The 22,620-nt window shown below is 39.0% G+C and overlaps 1 protein-coding gene across 2 annotated transcripts in view; it reads right to left on the bottom strand.

The window, feature by feature from the left end:
• The window catches only part of Cdk15 (cyclin dependent kinase 15), an 80,984-nt gene that overhangs the window by 41,549 nt on the left and 16,815 nt on the right, over positions 1 to 22,620 (bottom strand). For both annotated transcript variants that reach the window (XM_042667018.1, XM_042667019.1), the window contains exons 5-9: positions 20,927 to 21,021; positions 19,994 to 20,056; positions 12,503 to 12,626; positions 11,316 to 11,436; positions 135 to 228 (exon numbers count right to left, since the gene is read on the bottom strand). In XM_042667018.1, the coding sequence (XP_042522952.1) occupies positions 135 to 228; positions 11,316 to 11,436; positions 12,503 to 12,626; positions 19,994 to 20,056; positions 20,927 to 21,021 (497 nt within the window). The remainder of the gene's footprint in view (positions 1 to 134; positions 229 to 11,315; positions 11,437 to 12,502; positions 12,627 to 19,993; positions 20,057 to 20,926; positions 21,022 to 22,620) is intronic.

The raw sequence follows: 22,620 nt of genomic DNA, 5'->3' as shown, positions 1-22,620 counted from the left end.
TTCTCCTGTGGCCAACATCAGTTTCTACAACCTTAATATATAGTTCAGGATCTCAAAGCAGATGGACCGTTTCATTTGTCTCTAAGACAATTTGGGTTCAAAGTGTGAAATGAAGATGGAAGTTTTTCTCTTACCTCCCAGATCTTCTCCAGCTGTTCAAGGATGTTGGAAACCCCAGGAAACAAAGGTTGACCCTGCAACATTTCAATAAAGATGCAGCCTGCACCCCTAGCAGAGGAAATAAGAGTTGTCAAGGCAGCCAGATACAAACTGAACAATTAGGGTGTCTCCTTCTAAGAAATATTCTGGGGTCAGTAAAATAAGAGCTACCTGCTTTTGAAAATCTTGGGCAAAAAAAAAACCCTTTGTCAAACAAAAGAACAATTTCAAGATTTTTGTTAAAATGGACAAAACCAGAGGAGTTGGGAGCACAGTTTAGTTATCAAAACTTTCAGGTCATTCAAGCTTCCTAGCTCCCCATTTTAGGAGAGAGAGGGGAGTACTGAATCTCCAAACTGCATATCCTTTCAGCCTAATGTGTTCTTACTATAAAAAAAAATCTGGCTGATGTGTCATATACCTATAATCCCAGCCTTCCAGCAGCTAAGGCAAAGGAATCACCGATTCAAGACTGGCTTGGCTCTATAGTGAGACCCTGTTGAAAGCAAGCAAGCAAGAGAGAGAGACATAGAGAAAGAAACAGAGACAGAGATAGAGTGTGGGAAGGAAGGAGGGAAGTTCTAGGAAGGCAGGAAGGAAGGAAGGAGGGAAAGAGAAAGAAAGAGAGAAAAGGAAGGAAGGAGGGAAGGAAAGAAGAGAAAGAGAATAGGAAGGAAGGTGAGAAGGAAGAAAGGAAGGAAGAAGGAAAGGAAAGAGGAACAAAGAAAAAGAGGAAGGGAAGGAGAGAAAGAAGAAAGAAAGGAAAGAAAGAAGAAAATTTTTTTCAGTCCCCTTCCTCCCACACATGGCAAGTTAAATTATGACAGGATCAGTGTTTTTATTTAACTTATTAAAAGAGCTGTTATAAACTCAATTACAGATTTTTATCATACTATTACATGTAAAATAAAAGGAATATCAAATAAAATAAATTGGCTTCAATATTCCAACATTTTACTTTTCGTACTCAAAACTTGATTGAGACTCTTTGATGTCTGTGTTTACCCACACTGTCATCCTCTGTATTAAAAGGTTGGTGATACAGCATTTCTTAAAATAAATCATAAAAGAACCAAGAGTCATAGAGCTGGGCTTCTAAAGTGGCTTTTGCAATTACATAGTTAGCTTACTTTTGACTCCTGTTTAAAGAATGTTGCTAAACATGTCCGATTCACTCCTCCACAGCCATTTGGTTCATAGGGGTATAAAAGGAGAAAAAAAAAAACTCTCTTGCTTGCAGGGTTTTCTTCCAAGTCACTGGCACCCACTCTGCAAGTTTTGATGCTGGCTCTTTTGATGTTCACACTTGTGCAACCATGCTCTAGTTCCAACTGCAGCTTGGCTGCCTGCTTTCACTGTAGGCTGCTGATAATTATAAAATGTACCCCCAACTTAACAGGAAATGTGCAACTTAAAGTATATTAAACAGAGAAAAATATCTGGTCAAACTGAGGGACAGGAAGGAATGAGAAGTATTTTGTTAACAATGCATGCATATTTTTATGTCATATATGTACTACAAATACATCAGATGACTGATGGCAGAAATTATCCCTGCGGTTCAATATTCTTAGTTTTTTTAAAAATTAGTTTTATGTGTTCAGCATAATGTATAATTTTGCAGACTTCATCATTTTGCCATTCTTTTATGGCATAATAAAAGAAGGACATTTAGTGAAACATTTCATTACAGGTGATCATACTTAAAGATGTATTATCAAGTTCATTTATAATATAGTTTTTTAAACATTACTTATAAGTTTATTACATATGATAAGTGTTTTTCCATCTAACCATAAACACTTTCTATTTAATTTACTTTCATTAATTATATAGCAAGAAACAGATTAGGGGGAGAGTACTGGGGGCTTGAACTCTTTTTGCTTGGCTTTTTCACTCAAGGCTGGTGGTCCACTATTTGAACTACATTTTCACTTACAGATTTTTTTTTTTGGGTCCGGTCGTGGGGCCTGAACTCTGGGCTTGGGCACTGTCCCTCAGCTCTTCAGCTCAAGGCTAGTGCCCTACCACTTGAGCCACAGCGCCACTTCCGGCTTTTTTCTTTTTGTTTATGTGGTGCTGAGGAATGGAACCCAGGGCCTCAGGCATGCAAGGCAAGTGCTCTACCACTGAGCCACCTTCCCAGCCCCTCACTTACAGATTTTTAAAAAAAAATTTTTTTTGGCATGTATTGGAGATTGAACCCAGGATGTTGCTCTTGCTAGGCTAGTGCTCTACCACTTGAGCCACACTCTCAAGTATTAAACTTCCTTTGTCTAACAAATCTAGAATGTAAGGTTACTCATATATACATGTGTGTGAATATATATGTGTGCATAGTGTGTGTCTACACTTATAGAACTCTTACAGGACAGACAAAATTCCAACATCCATGAGTAAAAAACTCATTGGGTGCCATAACAGCATAAGTCTCTGAGTACTATAGAGTACCATGGTTACTTACTATAAGTACATGGTTGCTATAAGTAACCATTATTATTTGAAAACTATACATTTTTCTGCTTCTACATTTGCTTCTAAAAGCTGTTTTAGTTTTTATTTACTTCTTAAACTTAAGAATACAAGTCATGCGGCCTCCTCTGTTTTGCCCACTCCATGCTGGCCTTAAGCAAATATTATAAATATTCTGAACATTCAGGTCCAGACAGGGAATCGGCTCCTATTTCCTTTTATTCTGCTGTTTTGTTCTTAAGTCTTCATTCCCCTGGCTCTTCCTACCTTCTGTATCCTTCCCTTCTCAGTGGATTTCTGGTCTGTGGAGACGCCCTTGGGGCAGCCCATGTAGATAAAGGGAAACTTCACACGAAGGGGAAAAAAGGACCAAGAGGCATCAAACAGCAAATTCTTCCAGAAGGAATGGTTGTACTGGGTCATTTTCTTGCCCCAAATGTGGTCCTTTCGTCAAGTCAGAGGAAACAGCTTACTTGTGGTCTACTTTTTTCTGGTTATCTTGCTAACTTCCCTCTATTCTAAACATGAACAAATTCTTCCATAAGACAAATTCCTTAGGCAATGGCTAGTAAGGAGGGTGACATTGCAGGGGTTTTAAGTTTCTCAGAGGTGCAAGGAGCACATGAAAATTGTGGTGGTAGAAATGAATCAGAATAAGAATTTTTTTTTTGGCCATTGAAGTTAAAAATTCAGAATTGCATAATATATGGCAGTGACAGGACATTTCCATTTGCTTCCCCTAGACCACATTTTACATCTGAACATTTATATGGAGAAGACTGATAGTAAACAACTACACAGGGACAACTTTCTATAGTCTCTAAACCAGCAGCTGCCTGACATCTGTTCTAAAATAAATTCTTCAAGGCCCAGTATATAAGACTGAGCCCTTAAAACATTATGCTAAATGAAGTAATCCATCTACACGAGCTACTAGGACAACCATAGAGACAGACAGATGGAAGTTAAGACATAATAAAAAGTAGAACAGTGCCTAAGAGGTGCTTTGGGGAGGGGTGGAGAAGTGACTGTTTATTAGCTACAGCTTCACTTTCGGGTGATGAAGGGTTACGTGGATGGATAATGGTGCAGTTCATACACACATTTTGGTTGTACGAAATACCACTGAATTATATACTTGAAAATGACTAAGCTTGGTACACTTCATGCCATTATATTTTAGCATAACACAGAAAAGGAAAACATCACCACCAACATGGAGAATTTTCCTCTCTAAAGTCTTTAATGGACTCCTTTAAAGTCTGGAAAGGACAAAGAGAAAAAAGAGGAAATGTGGGGAGCTGAGAGAACATTGATGACTTGCACTGAAATAATCAATATGGCCTAATTTTGCTTTTCTCATAATTAACCAGGACCAGGCTCCTTTGCTCTGGCCCCCTACTGACACTGCACCACCAGGCCTCATTGTCAACGAGAGGCCCTTGCCTGGCAGGCTATAATTGCTTTCTTTAACACAAAGGCACTAATACTTAGCTGAAGCTTACTTGCTGTCATCTATCTCCTAAAAAGACATTCAGCAACCCTCCTATTGGGTTACACAACCTAGCAGAATAGGAATTGTTTTCACTTTTTTTATTCTTTTTCAGTTGGAAATCTCTCTACTCACTGCCTCTTTTAAGACTCTGAAAAGAAAAAATGAGGGAGAAGAGATTTCAATGTAAACATCCACATTCTAGCAATTACTTTGAGAGTGAACAAATGTAGTAAACTCGCTGGAAGATGCCTATTGTTCTACTTCTACATTACTTTTTTAGTGTTATTAGGCAAACAACAATAATGATGGCATGAATTTGAATAATGGCAATAAAATGTGTAGTTGAATTTTTATAAGTGGTGTCATTATTCATGGTAAAATTCAGGGAATACTAATCAATGGTATAATGTTCATTTTCGTGTATGCAGTAAAAAAGGGTATGAGTTACATGTTTTCAGGGAGACTTAAAGAGCTGGTAGAGGAGTTGAGGAAATTACCCAGAAGGCGCAGGAGATGGAATGTATGAAAGAGAGAATAAAAGATAGGACTACTAGACTACAGTTCAATAATTTTGTTCTTTAGAGCTCTAGAAAGACAGAAATAGAGACAATGGAATACAGCCAAATTTTTTTAAAGTTGCTGATGAAAGGCATGAATTCCTAAATTGAAGAAGCATTCTAGACTGATCAAAATTCCACAATGGCCTCATCATAGTGAAGACTGCATAGTAAGAAGGGCAAAGAAAGAATTCTTAACATGCAGAGAAAATGAGAGCTCACTTGCATAAGGAAGGCTCTAAAGCTCAAAGTGAACTTTCGACAGCAACCATGGCAGACAATTCTATCTTCAAAATTGGGAATTAATTCTATCTTCAAAATTTTGAGAGAAAACAACTGTCAGTCTAGAATTACATCCCAGAAGAATTGCCTTCCAACAATGAGGGTTTATTTTCACATAAACTAAAGCCAAGTAGGCCACTAACAGGCCCACACTAAGGAAAATTCTAACCTCAGAAAAATGGAAAGCTACTCCAAAAGTAAGATCTACGGTGCATAAAGAGCTCATGGACAGCTTCAGTTTTATTTGTATTTAATGAATTTAATAAAAACAGCTTCTATATTAGTAAAGTAACTCAGTGTGTGTATATGTAGGCCAGAGTTCTACCACTGAGTTCCCAGACTGGAAACCATATTTTGGAACAATTTTCTTTTTTAGTGCTGGTGATAAAACACGGAGCCTCAAACAGGCTAGGCAAGTGCTCTATTTCCTAGCTACATCTCCAGGTCTTAAGTAATTTTAAACTTACAAAAAAGTAACTCATATCCTTCCAACAGATACTCCATTGCCAAAGTGTTTCACTTCCATTTTAGTTTATCCATCCATCCATCCATCCACCCATCCATCTGTAATCTATCATCTACTTATCTGTCCATCCCTCCATTCTATCTATCTATCTATCTATCTATCTATCTATCTATCTATCTATCTATCTATCTATCTATCTATCTATCTATCTATCTATCTTCCTTGAAGTATCAGAGAGCATCTTGTGACTCCTAAATACTTTTGGGTATTTGCTAAGAACAAAAGCATTCTCTTCTATAACAATAATACTAATTAGCTTAAAAATCAAGAAATTAAACATCAATCCAATAGCAGATGTTTAAATTTCACTCCTTCACAGCTCCTTTACCTCTAAGATCCAATCTAGGACCATACTGTGCATTTAGTTGACATGACAGGTGTCTCCTTTAATCTGGAATGGTTTTTGTTTTTTTTTTGTCTTTCTTTGCTTTTTAAATATCTTTCCTCATGCTGGGCATTGGTGGCACATGTCTGTAATCCTAACTACTCACAAGGCTGAGATCTGAGGATCAAGGTTTAAAGCCAGCCCACTCAGGAAAGTTCATGAGATTTTTATCTTCAATTAACCACCAGAAAACCAGAAATGGTGTTGTGCTCAAAGTTGTAGAGCCCTAGCCTTGACCACAAAATAGAAGCTCAGAGTCAGTGCCCAGGCCCAGAGTTCAAGCTGTTGAACCAGCAAAAGTAAAAATAAAAATAAATCAAGATTTGGTGGTAGACCAACACTAGGAAAATTACACCAATACATTTCTTTTAAAAATGCACCCATTGAAAGCAATGATTGGCAAATAGGAGTGTATAAAATAAAGAGTTTCTTCACAGAAAAAGGAACTATCACCGTGGAATGGGAGAATATACTCACCAGCTATTCAACAGATAAAGGATTAATATCCAGATTATACAAAGATTAAAAGAAAGGCAGCAAGACAACAAACAATCCAATTAAATGGGCAAGTGAACTGAACAGTTCTCCCAGGAAGAAATACAAATGTCTAATAGATCCATGAAGAAAAATAAAGGAAATGCAAGTTAAAACCACACAAAGATTCCATCTCATTCCAGTCTGAATGGCATCTATCAAGAAAACAAAAACAACAAATGTAGGTGAGGATATTGAAGGAGGAGTTGTTGGTGTGAATATAAACTAGGGTAACCACTATAGAAATCAATATTGAGATTCCTCAGAAGACTAAAAATAGGCCTTCCTTATGACCCTATCATACCCTATTCAGTGTATTGCCAAAGAAAAATAATACCAGCATTATTGTAGCATTGTTCACAAATAGCTGAAAGTTGACATCATCTAAGATGCTTAACAACAGAAGAATAGATAAAGATGTGTGTGTGTGTGTGTGTGTGTGTGTGTGTGTGTATCACATCTTTATTTATAGTATATATTATGTAATGAAATATATAATGGGGGGAGATGGGAGGGCAGGGATGATAAGGGGAAACAAAAGAGGAGGCTACAATGCTTGATAAGAAATGTACTCATTACCTTGCTCATGTAATTGTAACCCCTCTGAATGGTATTTTCACAATAAAAAACTTATTAATAAAAAAAGAATAAATGAGATGTAGAACTAAAAAAAAGAAATATATAATGGAATATTACACGGATATAAAAATGAAATCATATCATTTGTGGGGAAAAATGGATGAAATTGGAGAACATCATGTTGAGCAAGACAAGCTCAAAAACAAAATATTGTATGTTTTCACTCATATGTGGAAGCTAGACCTACAAGACATATTCATGGGCATGTACATATGATATATTCATATGTATAATTATATATATGGAAAAACATAGAACATGAATCTAACTAAGGGACTACTTTGGAGGAGAAGGGAACAAAATAGAAGATGAAATCCGTTGAAATAGTTTTGGAAAGGGGAAAAAAAGAGTAATGAGAGAGGCCTGATTAGACTATAATAGTAATGTGTGAAAATATAACAGTGAAATCTACTCCCCTCCCAACACTCCTTTATACATGTAAGCTAAATAAAAAGCACCATTGGGTTGGGTGCTGGTGGCTCACACCTGTAATCCTATTACTCAGGAGTCTGAGATCCAGATGATCAGTTTGAAGCCAGTCCAGAAAAATGTTCACAAGACTCTGTCTCCAAAATAACCAGCATAAAACTTGACAGGAGGTGTGGTTCAAATGGTAGAACACCAAACAAGCAAGCATGAAGCCCCAAGATCAACCCCGAAACTGGCAAAAAAAAAGGAAGATACTATAGAGATGCCGAGTACTGGGCTTTGACCTCAGAGCCTGATGCTCTCACTTAGCTCTTTGACTCAGGCTGACACTTTATTTCTTGAGCCATACTTCTACTTCCAGATTTTTGCTGATTAATTAGAGATAAGCGTCTAAAGGATTTATTTGCCTGGGCTGACTTTGAATTAAGAACTTTGGCTAGGTACCAATGGCTTACACCTGTAATCGCAATTGCTTAAGAGGATGGAATCTAAAAAACAAAACAAAACAAAAAATCTATTATAAGGTTATGCACAAAGAGATTACAGTTCTATATGACGGGTAATGAGTACATTTCTTTTTGGACAGTGTCACCTTTCAAGAGGCTGAAATCTTGGTAACAGTTTGAGGCTAGCCCAAGAAGAAAAGTTTGTTAGACTCTATTTCTAACATAACCAGTGGAAAGCATGGCTGGATACATGGTTCAAGTGGTAGAATTCTGGCCTAGCAAGCATAAGGTCCTAAATTCAAACCCCAATATAACCAAAACAACAACAATAACAACAACAAAACTTTGTCTAAAAGCATAACATCAAGCTGGTTCATTGGCTATAACTGCAATCCTTACTACTTAGTAACCTGAGACCTGGAGGATTGTGGTTTGAAGCCAACCAGGACAGAAAAGTATATAAGACTCCATTTTAACGTAATTGGCAAAATGCTGAATTGGATGTGTGGCTCAAGTGGTAGAGCATCAGCCATGAGCAAGAAAGCTGACCAAGAGTACAAGTTCCTGAGTTCAGTCCTGGCATTAGCACATATACACAAGAAAAGTATAACATTGAGATATGAAAACATAAGCCCTGAATTGAGAGAGGCTACTTATAACACTTATAACTGAAAAATAGATTAGTGTCTAGAATCTATGAAGACCTATAAGTCACTAACAAAGGAAGGGATTCAGAGTCAGGCCAACAGAAAACAAACAAACCACATGAATAAGTAGGTCATAGGAAAAAAACCCATAATGAACAGATGTCCAGTCTTACTAGTTATTAGGGAAATACAAATTTAAATCACAGCATACTATCATTCTATACATTTGATTAGCAAAAATGAAGGATTAGCCCGGCATTGGTGCTCATGCCTATAATCCTAGCTACTCAGGAGGCTGAGATCCTAGGATCACGGTTCAAAGCCAGCCCAGGCAGGAAAGTCCATGAGAATCTTATCTCCAATAAAAACCACCAGTAACTGGAAGTGGCGCTGTGGCTCAAGTGGTAGAGCGCTCTCGTTGAGCTGAAGAGCTGAGGGACAGTGCCCAGGTCCAGAGTGCAAGCCCCATAACTGACCCCTCCCCAAAAAAGGACTATAATACTACAAATTTGGTGTAGATATGGACAAGGTATATCCTTATGCCTATACTGCTGGTATATCAACTGTTAACAACCATTGTGGAAAAACAATTGGCACTGTTTTATAAAATTGAATATTGACATGCCTTTGTTGTATATAGCTCTAGTTATCTCTAGAGCATTCCTTAAATATAAACATCATTCTGTCCAAAGTAACAGAAACAAAACAGAAAAACAGAAATGTTTGTCATCAGGACATAAGTTGTAGGTGCACAGATCGACATGGATGAATCTTAGAAAGATAGTACATAAAATAAAGACAAGTCTTGGAGTATTAAACAATGTAATATCATGTTTACAAATGCTCAAAACAGGTTAAAATAATATTTCTTTTCTTTTCTTTTCTTTTGTGCCAGTTCTGGGGCTTGAATATAGGGTCTGAATGCTATCCCTGAGCTTTTTTTTTTTTTTTTTCCTCAAGGCTAGCACTCTACTACTCTGCCACTTCTGGTTTTGTGGTTGATTGGACATAAGAGTTTCAGAAACTTTCCTGCCTGGGCTGGAACCATGATTCTCAGATCTCAGCCTCCTGAATTAGGATTATAGGCATGATGTACAAGTGCTGGGCTAAAAATAATATTTTAAAGAATGTAAATTAATGCAAAACTGCTATTTTAAAATAAGGAAATAAAGATCAAAAGGGAAATAAACCCAAATTTAAGTAAAAGTCCCCCTCCCCCACCAATGGAGGGCAGGTTGATAGGGAAGGCATGTCAGCTGGTGCTGATTATATCCCAGTGGTTACAGTGGTAGGGGGTCAGGGGGTTCACCATATTATGCTTCTTAATCTATACCAGCTCTTTCAGTCTTGACACCACTGACATTTTGTGCTGGAGAAGTCTTTGCTTGGGAGCTGTCTTTCACATTACAAGATGTTGAACAGCATCCCTTATCTCTCTCTCCAGTAGTGTCAGCGACACTCCCTCCTGCTCCTCAGCCATGACAATGAAAAATGTCTCCAGACATTGCAAAATGTCCCCTGGGGAGCAAAACTGCCCCTGGTTGAGAATCATGGATCTACCTACATAGTATATATGTGCTTGAACATTTGAAATATTCTGCAATAAAACAATGTTCAAAATTGATAGGTAGAAGTTTCACTCTGTCAGTGAAACACAACCAGGAAGACATCATTAAGAGCTGAGCCTCCCTGAGTCTGCTGAAAGCCTTTGATGTGAGCCCGCAGAACTGGGAGAGCTGACAGCTTCAGGGGATTTTGACTAGCAGGTGATATTTCTAGAAATGATATCTAGTACCAGAAATCTATGACTCATAAACACTGGAGGAACATTTTTGCAACCTTTCTCAATTCTTTACAAAATCTAAAAGCTTAGGTTTGCCTTTCAGAGCACTGTTTAATTCTTTTATTTTTTTAAGGAAAAAATCTATTATTGACTGATCGATCGATTGATTGATTGATTGACTGATTGTGTGTGTGAGTGTGTGTGTGTGTGTGTGTGTGTGTGTGTGTGTGTGTGTGTGTGTGTGTGTGTGGTGGAGAGGGAGTCCTGGGACTCAGGACCTACCACTATCCCTGAGCCTTTTTTTTTTTGCTAAACATTAACATCCTACCACTTGAGCCACAGCTCCACTTCCAGCTTTTTGAGTAGTTAATTTGAATGAGAGTCTCATAGGCTTTCCTGCTTGGGCTGGTTTTGAAGCATGATCCTCAGATCTCAGCCTCCTGAGTAGCTAAGATTACACGTATGAGCCACTACCTCATTATGGGTCATTTTAAAAAAATGAGTCCATGTTTAAATTCCTTCTAAAGCCTTAAGAGACATCCATGTATTATATTAACTTAGAGGCACTGGCTACTGAACTCATTCACATGTCTAGCTGATTGTGATAGCTCCAGTGTGTTGTCTCCATTGGTTGTTCTCAATGACAAGTACCTGCGATGCCACATTCACGGCGATGGCCCATTAACCCAAGTGCCTCCTCAGCTATGGGTTCTGACACTTGACTACAATCTCAACTCATCTCTCAGGGGGAGAGGTTATTCCCTTCATTTTTTAAAAAAATGGAGAGACAGCAATTGTGAGGCTATATGACATTTTCAAGATAACAGAATCCATGGTATTTATTAGAAATAGAATTGGCATGATAGCTGGGTGCCGGTGGCTCACGCTTGTAATCCTAGCTACTCAGGAGGCTGAGATCTGAGAATCACCGTTCAAAGCTCTCTTTGGTATTATCTCTTACCATATGTCCAGCTCGGAGGAATATTCAGTGGCTCCCAGCAAAGCATCAGGAGGCCGGTACCAGAGGGTTACAACTTCTGAAGAGTATGTCTGGCTAGGAATGGACTTGGCCCGAGCAAGACCTGCCCAGAGGAAAAAGCATAGACCCCATTGTCTTGGGCCTTCCCAGGAACACATAATGCCCTATACCAGGGAAAGTATAAGTGGGAGAGCAAGCAACATTTAAACACGACACATATTTAAGGTGTTTCTATGAAAACCACTGTATATCTTGATCCTTGGACATCATTATATTAAGAGTATATCTGAACATTTGGCTTGTTTTGTAGCTAGATATGCCAGACAAGTGTGGTCAGGTGACTACATTCTTGCTTACATAGCATGAACAGAGTGACATGTGAACTTCTGGGTCAAGTGCTTAATGGAGGGGTTAAATATTCTGCATCTGTTTTCTCCTTTCTCAGAGCTGTGATGAGCAGGAAGAGACAACCTCCTTCAGCCACAGTATGACCATTTGACATCTGCCCTACAAGGAAGGCACTAGACATATAATGATAAACAAAAGTAGACTTCAGCTGTCTCATAATGCTTATAGTCTAAGTGAAGGGGGAAAATCAGTTATATTCAGCAATATCTATATCTCTCTATCCATCTAAATACACATATGCATACATGTATGTGTGTGCATTTGGGTAAATAGAATTATAAACTTTAAGTGTTAAAGTAGAGAGATACAGTGATAGGGAAATGTACACCATTGTATTGGTGGGAATACAGGCAAGCTTCCATACTTAGGTGAGCAGGAATGAGCTTTCATTCTTGCAGGAGACTCTAATATGGTCTGGTGTTAAGTTCTTTTTCCTCCTTGATCCAGTCTGAGAATTTGTAATATCACTCAGATGAAGGGAAACCTACTAAGTACCCATCTGTTTTCCAAATGTCTCTATATCAAAAGTGGACATGGCTTTGGCCATCTGGCTAGACTGGCAGCTGATGGAATCCTGAGAAGTTACCAAGCTCTCCCTCCTTCTTGCCTCATGTTTCCTGTAGGGTAGCTTGATATCCTCACAAAGCATCATATTCCCAGGCCCCCAGTTTTCAAAGGCCAGGCCTCGTCAATACTTTAGACAAGTGTACACAAAAGGATCATTGTTCACCAGCCAGAAGGCGACTTGAGGAGTAACTTACCGAAATCAGCCAGTTTGAGCTCTCCCAGGTGACTGATGAGCAAGTTCTGAGGTTTCAGGTCCCTGTGAAGAACGTGTTGGTGGTGGATGTATGCCAGGCCCCGCAAAAGTTGAAACATGAAAAGCTGGAAGGAATGAACATTACTGAAGGACATTCGAGCTCCTATGTGTTGATTTCTCCTCTAAATCAAAAACAGTCATCTGAAAGAATATAGTGAAAGTGTCTCTTGAGAGACGAAAGGAAAAAAAATTCACATTTGTTCAGAGGGAGGAAAAAGGACAAAGAAAATTAAGTAACTGGACTATATCTTAAACAAGGGATTCTGGCTTTTCCTGACATCTCGTTTCCTTGATACTGAATTACCCTTCCTTAAAAATCTGAAGTGGAACTTTGAAGTTTCCTGGGAACACTAGTTCTTGATTTAGATGTGAAAGATACAATTTTTTCCCTACTGATGATCTTGGCATATAAGATCAAAGTTGACCTGGAAATGATATTCTAAAGTTTGTAACAGCTTAAGTTTTCTAGACTTTCTGATAGGAAGTCCTTTTAAAAGCGCAATACAAGGAAACTCAAGTAGGAAATATATCTTTAGATGGTGTTGGGAAATAAAACCATCATTATCTTTATAAGCCTTTTTTTTTCCATTCAACTGTGCCTGGGCACAGTTCCTGAACTTTTGTGCTCCAGCTAGTGCTCTACCACTTGAGCCACAGCTCTGCTTTTGGCTTTTTGATGGTTAATAGGAGATAGGAGTGTCGTGGACCTTCCTGCTGTGGCTTGTTTTTAACTGCAATCCTCAGATCTCAGACTCCTAAATAGCTAGAATTAGAGGCTTGAGCTACAACACCAGGCTTATCAACCTATTTTTAAGCCCTTAAATTCAAAGTTAAAAACAGAGACATATACAGTATAGATGAAGAGGAATTAAAGGCCAAAAGATATGAGACCCTCTCCAAAATATAAAATAATAAAATAAAATTATAATAATAAAAAGTAAGATGAAGAAAGAAGAGTGTGATTGTAAAGGGTACATTCTGGCCCTTGATTTTAAAATGTCTCATGTGATGATGAAACTCCAAAACCAAACATATCACCAGGTTTCCATCAACACTGAAGCTTCAGGATGAAAGAATAGGTAGGGCTCTTGCTATTTTCCAGAGCCCTTGGTAGTGGAGACTTCAGACACCTACTTATGCCAACTGAGAACATGTTCTGGCAGTTTAGAGAAGAAAGAGTCAGGCTTGCATTCCGGGGGTCACAGGCAAAATGGCAGAGGAGAGCCATGAGGATAAATCCATTTTTCCCCCCATAGCATCTTGGAAACTATAAACTTCAGAGCTGCTTAGGAATAGAATTAACCCTAACAAATGATATAGAGGCATGGGAGTGAAGCTCTAAGGAGTTTACCTGCTACACACAGCATACCTGCAGATGACTATGGAAGTTCCATGCTCCCACCTCAAGTACAAAGTTATTTAAAAATGATTGAGTCAGCTGCCAGTGGCGCATGCCTGTAATCCTAGCTACTCAGGAGGCTGAAGTCTGAGAATCATTGTTTGAAGTCAGTCTCAGCAGAAAAATGTGTGAGACTTCATCTCCAATGAACCAGCAACATGCCAGACTAGAGCAAGAAGGCTGAATGAGAGCCTGAGACTAGGAATTCAAGTCCTGGTACCCACAAAAAATAAAATAAATAAATAAAATTTAAAACATCAGAAATTTCTTAGGACTTCTTCAAATGTTCACTGATCCTATGAGTCTTCCTAACATTTTTGTCTTCTGAGATTTCCAACACACACACATACATACACACACTATTCATTTAACCACTCACTAAAACACTAAGCAACCAAAGCACAAAATTCTTATATAGCATTTAAGCCTCTCAGTTTGTTAAAAATATACATACAAATGTTAGAAAATCTAAAGAACCAATTTAAACTCCAGCCAAAAGAAAAGATCCCATAGTATATCCTTAAAAATATGTTCCAATGAGAAGACACTAAGGAAAGAGGAAGAAAAGGGCAAGTGAGAGCAGGGATTAGGAAGCCAGTGACCAGGGAAGACTACAGCTTTGGAAGGTAATTTGTCCTCAATTTATAGATGAAAAATCAGGGTTTAAGAAAACTAAAAACATGTCAAGTATGATGGAACGTGCCTATAATACTAGCATTTGGGAGGTTGACTCAGCCTGGGCTATGTAGTTAAACAGACAAGAAGGAGGGAATGAGCTGGCTAAGTCAGAGAGAGCTTCTCAGTCCGTCAGCTTGAAATGCCTTTCATGCCCCAAAAGTCAGCAATTCTAATTAGCCACACCTTCCTGCTGCCCAGTCCCTCTCCTCTCTGCCTCTTCCAGTATTTGTAAGCAAGAGGCCCTGCGGTGTTAAGGTATGTATCTCACAGTCACAATTGCACGCCATGCAGACTAAACTCACCACCCACTCACTCTGATCCCATGACCTGGGATCTTCCTTCATCAATTCCCCCATCATAATACAACCAAATCCTGGGGCATTTTCTCACTCAACTTAAGTCGGATGGTGGGCAGACTCTTTCCAGGTTTCCCAGACCCCAGGGATTAGAGCAGCTTCCAACACAATCAGTAGGAACAGAACAATTCAACTGAGCTAATGCCATCTGGGCTAGGAGTCTTTCAAAAACTCAATTTATTGTTAGGTTCCAGTGGCTCCTGCCTGTAATTCCAGCTACTTGGGAGGTTAAGATTTGAGGATTGTGTTTTAAAGCCAGTCCAAGCAGGAAAGTCCATGAGAACTCTTACCTCCAATTAATCACCAAAAAGCCAAAAGTGGAGCTGTAGCTCAAGTGATAGAGTACTAGCTTTGAGCAAAAAAGCTCAGAGATGGTGGTCAAGCATGAGTTTAGCCTCAGGTCTGGCGCGTGCTAGCGCGTGCACGCACACACACACACAACCAGAACCCATTCGCAGTCAGCCAACCCAATTCAGAAAAGCCCAAATCCTTCCATTCACCAAGGGCCCTTGGACTTGTTCTATTAGAAACCAGAAACAGGTTTAATTCACTTCATCTGCCTTTCTTTGTCATTTTTCAAAATAAGTCTCTAGCTATTGCTTTGTCTTCTAGAGAACCCATCTTCATCCTGAGCTGCATTTCTTCTTTTTGAACTAGTTTCTCTTTTCTTTCTCAAATCTTTTCACTCTTCCTTCTCCATTACTCAATCATGGTTTAAAACTCTCCACAGTTAAATTCTAGCACACTCCTTTCTAGTTCCTCTCAATTGAGACATGACTTAACTGCTTCTCTCTGCATTCTTAAGTGAATGCTACTTCTCCCATAGTTTCTTCATTAGTCTCAATCACTGAACAGTAGAATGAGCTGCCTTTCCTTCTCCAATACCACTTCAATCCCATCACTCTCCAACCTGAGTTCTGGGTGTCCCTTAGATATCCATGCCATCCAGCTACATCTTCCTCCACCCCTGTTCTGGTTGTCATCTACTCATCTGCTTGTCACTACCTTTCACTGACGACTGTATTTGGGCCACAGCTGTTTCTCACAAAACCAGTGCCCTTGAGACTAAGTCTAGCCAAACTCCTCAGCTTCTATGATCTGCTTCTTCAGTTCTCTTCATCCACTAAGTCCTATGATCATATGCTAAATCTTTCCATCCTGTGGAAATGTTTGTCCTCTGAAATCCAAGTTCACCTTCTCATGGAAAGTGTTTCTGCCTCTGCAGTAATCATTTCATTCACATTTTTTAAATTTTTTTTTTGGGGGGGGGTCCGGTCGTGGGCCTGAATTCTGGGCCTGGGCGCTGTCCCTCAGCTCTTCAGCTCAAGGCTAGCGCTCTACCACTTGAGCCATGGTGCCACTTCCACCTTTTTTTTTTTCTGTTTATGTGGTGCTGAGGAATTGAACCCATGCATGCAAGGCAAGCCGCACTACCACTGAGCCACCTTCCCAGCCCGTCATTCACATTTTTTAAAACCATGGTCACCAATGCCTTTTGCTACAAAATCCAAGAGATGTCTCTAATTTCTATATGTGCTAGTGTTAGAAACTTTTCTTTCCCACATTCTTCTGATTTTTTTTCTCCTAACCCCTCTGATTTTCTTTTTATAGGTTCTACTTCTAACACAGATATATAATACATTGCTGTGCTTTAGGGTCCCTTCCTTGACTTTCTTTTTTTTTTTTTTTCCCCCGCTGGTCGTGGACCTGAACTCTGGGCCTGGGTGCTGTCCCTCAGCTCTTCAGCTCAAGGCTAGCGCTCTACCGCTTGAGCCACAGCAACACTTCCGGCTTTTTCTGTTTATGTGGTGCTGAGGAATCGAACCCAGGGCCTCATGCATGCAAGGCAAGCGCTCTACCACTGAGCCACCTTCCCAGCCCCCTTGCTTGACTTTCTTCTCTTATTCTTCTGCCACTCTCTCCTAGTCATCTTACTCCCATACATGGCCACAGTGAACAACTGTATTCTATTCATCTCAAAGTCTTAACTCTAACTTAGATTTCTATTTTGATCTTAAGTCCTACATAGTCTGAAGGTCACCTGAACATCCCATAATCATCTCACTCAGCATGTCCAAAACATAATTGACTATAAATATCCAAAATCCATTTTCTTCCCATTCTTCCATCTCAGTGAATGCACAAACCATTCATCTTACCACTCAAAGCCAAAGAAATTTGTGCTGACTTTTCCTTTACCTGCCCATTCTGGGTAATTGATATCTATCCCTTTTTCTTTCATCTCACATTTGTATCACTGCTGTTCTTATCAGCCTTACTGTCAAGGTTAGAACAAGCATTCAGGGAATAAGTAGCAGGATGTACTAGGAGAGTTAGAGCCTGGGGATATAGCTGGTTAAGAAAAAAAAAAAAAAGGCATATGGTAGGTCAGTGGAGTGTATTTTCGTTTCCAAAAAAGCATTTTTTCTCTTTCCAGTCAAAAAAATACCAAAAAAAACCCACCCACCTATTTTCCTTTCATTGAGATGGGGCCTTGCTAACTTCCTGACTGGGTTGCCTTGAACCATGATCCTTTTCATCTTTGTAGTTGATAATCTAGACATGAGCCACTTCACCATACATTTTTGTTTGCTTTGAGACAGAGTCTCACTACATAACTTAATCTGGCCTTAAGCTTACCACTGTGTAGCCCCGGTTACCTGGGACTCATCATCCTCTTGTCTCAGTTCCATCCAGAGTGCTGGGATTGCAAGCATGAGCTATGACACCAACAGCTAGCATTAACACTGCTAATTCTAAACTCTAGGGTTACTGAATTAATTTTAGTTTTTGGAATATACCAGTCCTTTTCTGAAATTCACTCAGCTCTATGGGCCTTGAGCTCATACAGCTTTCTTACTTATGACTGCTACTCTAGCACTTGAACCCTGCCTCCAGCCAGCATTTTGCTGGTTATTTTGGAAAGGGAATTCCATGGACTTTTCTTCCTGGGATGGCTTGATAGTTTTTACCCCTCATTTGAAATTCGTCAAAAATATCCTATAATAGCATTCCTGTATATTTTTTTCTCTTGGCTTTACAATAAGTCCCTTGTGCAGGAATTACGTGTTCTCTATCTTTTTTTAAAAATCCTTCTCTGCATTTCCTGGTCACTCAAGACTGATAGGTCTTTCTCAGTTACTCTTTCTGCATCTGTTCTATTGACTCAAAATCTCTGATATCTTTGCACGTACACACTCTCTTCACTTTCTACCTCAGGTTAAACTGTCTTCACATTCTACCTTGGGTTAGTGTAGGGACAGGATCATCACTTTAATTCTTCTTGACAAGCTCTTCATCTTTTTTACTCAACTATTTTTTTCCCATATGTCTGATGACCTCCACTTCTGAATCAATCCACATGCCCATCTCCTTCCATTCTTTGCTCAAATTATTAAACACTGCCTTTAAAAAAGAAAAAGAAAATCCCATAGCTATGTGCTGGTGGTTCATACTTGTAATTCTAGCTACTACAGAGGCTGAGGTCTGAGGAGTATAGTTTGAAGCCAGCCCTGACAGGAAAGTCCATGATACTCTTATCTCTAATAAATTACCAAAAAAGCCAGAAGTGGAGCTGTGGTTCAAGTGGTAGACCACTAGCCTTAAGCATAAAAGCTCAAGGACAGGGTCCAGGCTCTGAGCTCAAGCACCAGGACTGGCACAAACAAACAAACAATCATGATCATGCATATGATATAATGATTTTTCATTCTTACCAGGGTCCTTAACATTGCCTTCCTGCTTTCCCTGGCTAGTTCTGTCTTCCATTTTCTCCATAGCTATTTAATTTTTTTGTACTCTCCTTAAGTTCTTGCCCTCAAACTTTCTTTCTAACCTGTACCTCCAAGACTGCATTTAGAACCCTTTACTATGTATTCCTGTTATATTTCTACTTAACATGGCCATCTTACTTTACATTTTCCTGCTATCTTACAAGTCCATATATCTTATAGCTTTTTATGTCACTGAGATGAAGGAACACAACTTTTTCATTATTGAAACCCTAGAACTCAATATAGCACTAAGTACTCAATAAATATTTCTTGGATGAATTAATAAATAAATTCATAAGTAAATATTTGTTAAATGAATAATTACATCATATATGAATCTCAGAGGGTTATTTTAGGAATCAATTAATGGCAATAAAACCAGAGGGAATGAAAAGCATGAAATATAAATGGTTTTGAAAATTCATAGCAGATGTATCATTACAGCTAGTTAAGCATTTATTATTTCTATTCTAATGACTGGGAGAATGGAATTTAGTCCCATATGTATAACAGGAGCAGCTAGAATAAGCAATGCAAATTTTATCATGGACGTCAACAGTCTGCAATGAAGAAGGAATTCATTTTAAAAGTGCCTAGCTTCATGTTTTTCATTTTACTTACTTATTTATTTATTACTTATTTATTTTTGTTGTTGGTCATGGGTTTGAACTCAGGGCCAGAGCACGGTTCCTGAGCTCTTTTGCTCAGGGACTACCATTTTGAGCCTCAGCTCCACCTTTTTTTCTAGTGGTTAATTGAGACTCAAGTGGTACAGTGGCTCAAGTGGTAGAGCACTAGTCTTGAGCTTAAGAGCTGAAGGACAGTGTTCAGGCCCAGAGTTCAAACCCCATGACTGACATACACACAAAAAAAGTCTCATGGACTTTCCTGCCAGGCCTTGCTTTGAACTGTGATCCTCAGATATTAGCCTCCTGAGTAGCTAGGATTACAGGCATGAGCCACCAGCACCCAGGCTGTCGTTCATTTTTAATAGAATTGTTTTTATTGCTTTATATGTCTAAAGATGTATGTATGCTGGCAATGATTGACAGGGTTAGGCTGCCTAGAAAATAGCTAGACATTGCCCCATAATTCAAGGAACTCTTTAAAAAAATTATTTAGAGTATCATTAGTGTCATAGGTCTTTGCTTTGTGGTGGCAGTCTGTTTCAAAATTCTCCTGTGGTGAAGATAGGCTAGAAGAAAGCCTATCCTTAAAGTACTTACCCTAACATTGTGAGGATGAAGCCCTCCTGGATGCTGAGACATATACTGTGCCAGATCCGTGTGCTAAACAAAGCAGCAGAGAAAGACAATACAGAGCAAGGTTAGTGGTGCTTGGACAGGGTCCTAATGCAAAACATAGATCTGACTGTCAAGAGATAACCAAGTTATGGGTTTAATTTAGAGTAAGATATAAAAGGAGGATAACCAGGTTCTCGAAGCCCTGCTGTCAAGGTCAGACAGTGTGTTTTCCTAGCTGGTTGCTGATAGAAGGAAGCTTGGCACAAACAAGAGGCGCTCATTTCAATGACTGGCACTGAACCTGACACAGGAATTTTCTTACTCTCAAAATGTCCTTGGAGGCAAGTCAAGAGCTAAACCTTATGGGTTTTTTCCTGCTCATTTGACTCTTTTTTCTTTTCAAAGTTACAAATGAATTATTCTTTAGTGAGCTTATGTACAATTTTTATATATATTATATATATGTTATATATAATATTTTGTATATTATATATATGTTAAGTTCTGCTCAGATCTGATGAACAGTAGATTTTTTTTTGTCTTTTCTTTTTTGGTACTGGGGATCGAACCCAGGACGTTGCACTTGCTAGGCAAGCGCTTTGCCACTGAGCTACATCCCAGCCCCAACACTAGATTTTTTTTTAAGTGCAAACATTTTATGTTGAAAACAAACTCAAAATCCTAGTCTATTATTGGTGGGGAAAGGGACAGCAAAAACAAAAGAAAAAAATGAGTAAAGAAACAGGACTAAAAGGTAGTTGTAAAAACAGTGTTTCTACTAATCACAATAATGAAAATTTCCATGATGCCTTCTACATTGTAATGAAAGTTTCATTATGCCATAAAATATTAACAGATTTGTTATGTAAGCACTAGGCTTTTCCTTCATGTGTAAGAAAATGCTGGAGAACTCACCATGTATTCAAAAACAAATGTCAGTGTCTCTTTGGTGTGAACTATGTCATGCAGGAGGACGATATTGGCATGCTTCAAACCCTTCAGTAGAGAAGCTAGAGAGATTAAATGATACGTTAAATCAATCACTGATAATCAAAGTGTTCTTTAAAATTATGAAGCAGGATTTATATTTCAAACATTTCAGATCAAGCCTCCTGAGTTTTTACAGCTGGAAATAAATCTCTTTGGAAATAAATAAATGGTAGAGGGGCTTCATTATTTTTTAAATGGTGAATCACTGCATTTATGCAACTTATTATTCTTACAGGCTAGAGTGGTTGCAAAAAAGTATGTTTCCATTTACCTAATCAATTTCATCAGAGCACTCAGAGCACTTTGTGAATGCTCCCCCCCTGGGAATCTCATTATCCCAGCTTCAGAGCTGTAAGAAAGGGACCCTGGGGGGATTACAGCCATTGGAGGAGCAGAAAGTACAGTGTTCTTCCTTCTAGAGCAGACTTTCTAACATGGAATCAGACTCAAAAAAAAAAAAATAGGAAAAAGAAAACACAAAATGGCATCAAGGTCAACAGCACCAGTGGTTGTGATTGATAAGAACATGGAGTGAAGAAACCTGATAAGAGAGGACAGGCTTTCCTAAAAGGAATGTTCCAGACCTCCATGGAAAGGAGAAAATGCAAATGTGAAAAGAGCCGGCCAAACTTGGAGAAATCCCAGAGTGAGAGTGCCAAGTGTCTCTTACCTAGTCAGAAACGGGTTTCTATGAGGTTACCCAGTAGGCAGCCAAGTATTTATTTAATTAGTTGTGCTATGATCAAATGCACAATCTTACCCTATAGATGCTAGGCAAGTGCTGAAGGCACTCTTTAAAAGGGAAAAGCCACCACAAGAGACCAATAATCAGAAAGGACTTAAAAAGGTATCTCTGGGTATTCCAGAGATAGGAAGACTTCTGGCTTTAAAAGGATGGTAGTCAAAAAATGCGTAATAAGAGCAAGGATAAGAACCACATGGTTATCTCAATAGATGCAGAAAAAACATTTGACAAGATCCAACACCCCTTTATGATGAAGGTTCTGGAAAAATTAGGAATCCATGGAACATTCCTCAATACAATAAAGGCTGCATATGACAAACCTACAGCCAGTATTATACTTAATGATGAAAAACTAAAGCCATTTCCTCTTAACTCAGGAACAAGACAAGGATGTCCACTCTCTCCACTTCTCTTCAATCTAGTATTAGAATGCCTAGCTACAGCGATAAGACAAGATGCAGACATAAAGGGGATCCAAATAGGGAAAGAAGAAATAAAACTCTCCCTCTTTGCAGATGACATGATTTTGTATTTAAAGAATCCCATAAGCCGGGCGCCGGTGGCTCACGCCTGTAATCCTAGCTACTCAGGAGGCTGAGATCTGAGGATCGCGGTTCAAAGCCAGCCTGGGCAGGAAAGTCCGTGAAACTCTTATCTCCAATAAACCACTAGAAAACCGGAAGTGGCGCTGTAGCTCAAGTGGTAGAGCGCTCGCCTTGAGCTGAAGAGCTGAGGGACAGCGCCCAGGCCAGAGTTCAAGCCCCACAACCAAAAAAAAAAAAAAAAGAATCCCATAGACTCCACTCCCAAATTACTCAAGCTGATTCAAAACTTTGGCAAAGTAGCAGGGTATAAAATTAACCCTCAAAAATCA

The sequence above is a fragment of the Dipodomys spectabilis genome, unplaced genomic scaffold (genome assembly GCF_019054845.1).
Source record: "Dipodomys spectabilis isolate Male_0828 unplaced genomic scaffold, ASM1905484v1 ptg000373l, whole genome shotgun sequence".
In the NCBI taxonomy this organism is placed as follows: domain Eukaryota; kingdom Metazoa; phylum Chordata; class Mammalia; order Rodentia; family Heteromyidae; genus Dipodomys; species Dipodomys spectabilis.
Note: the sequence above shows the minus strand (reverse complement) of the source record. Positions and strands in the feature narration are given on the sequence as shown.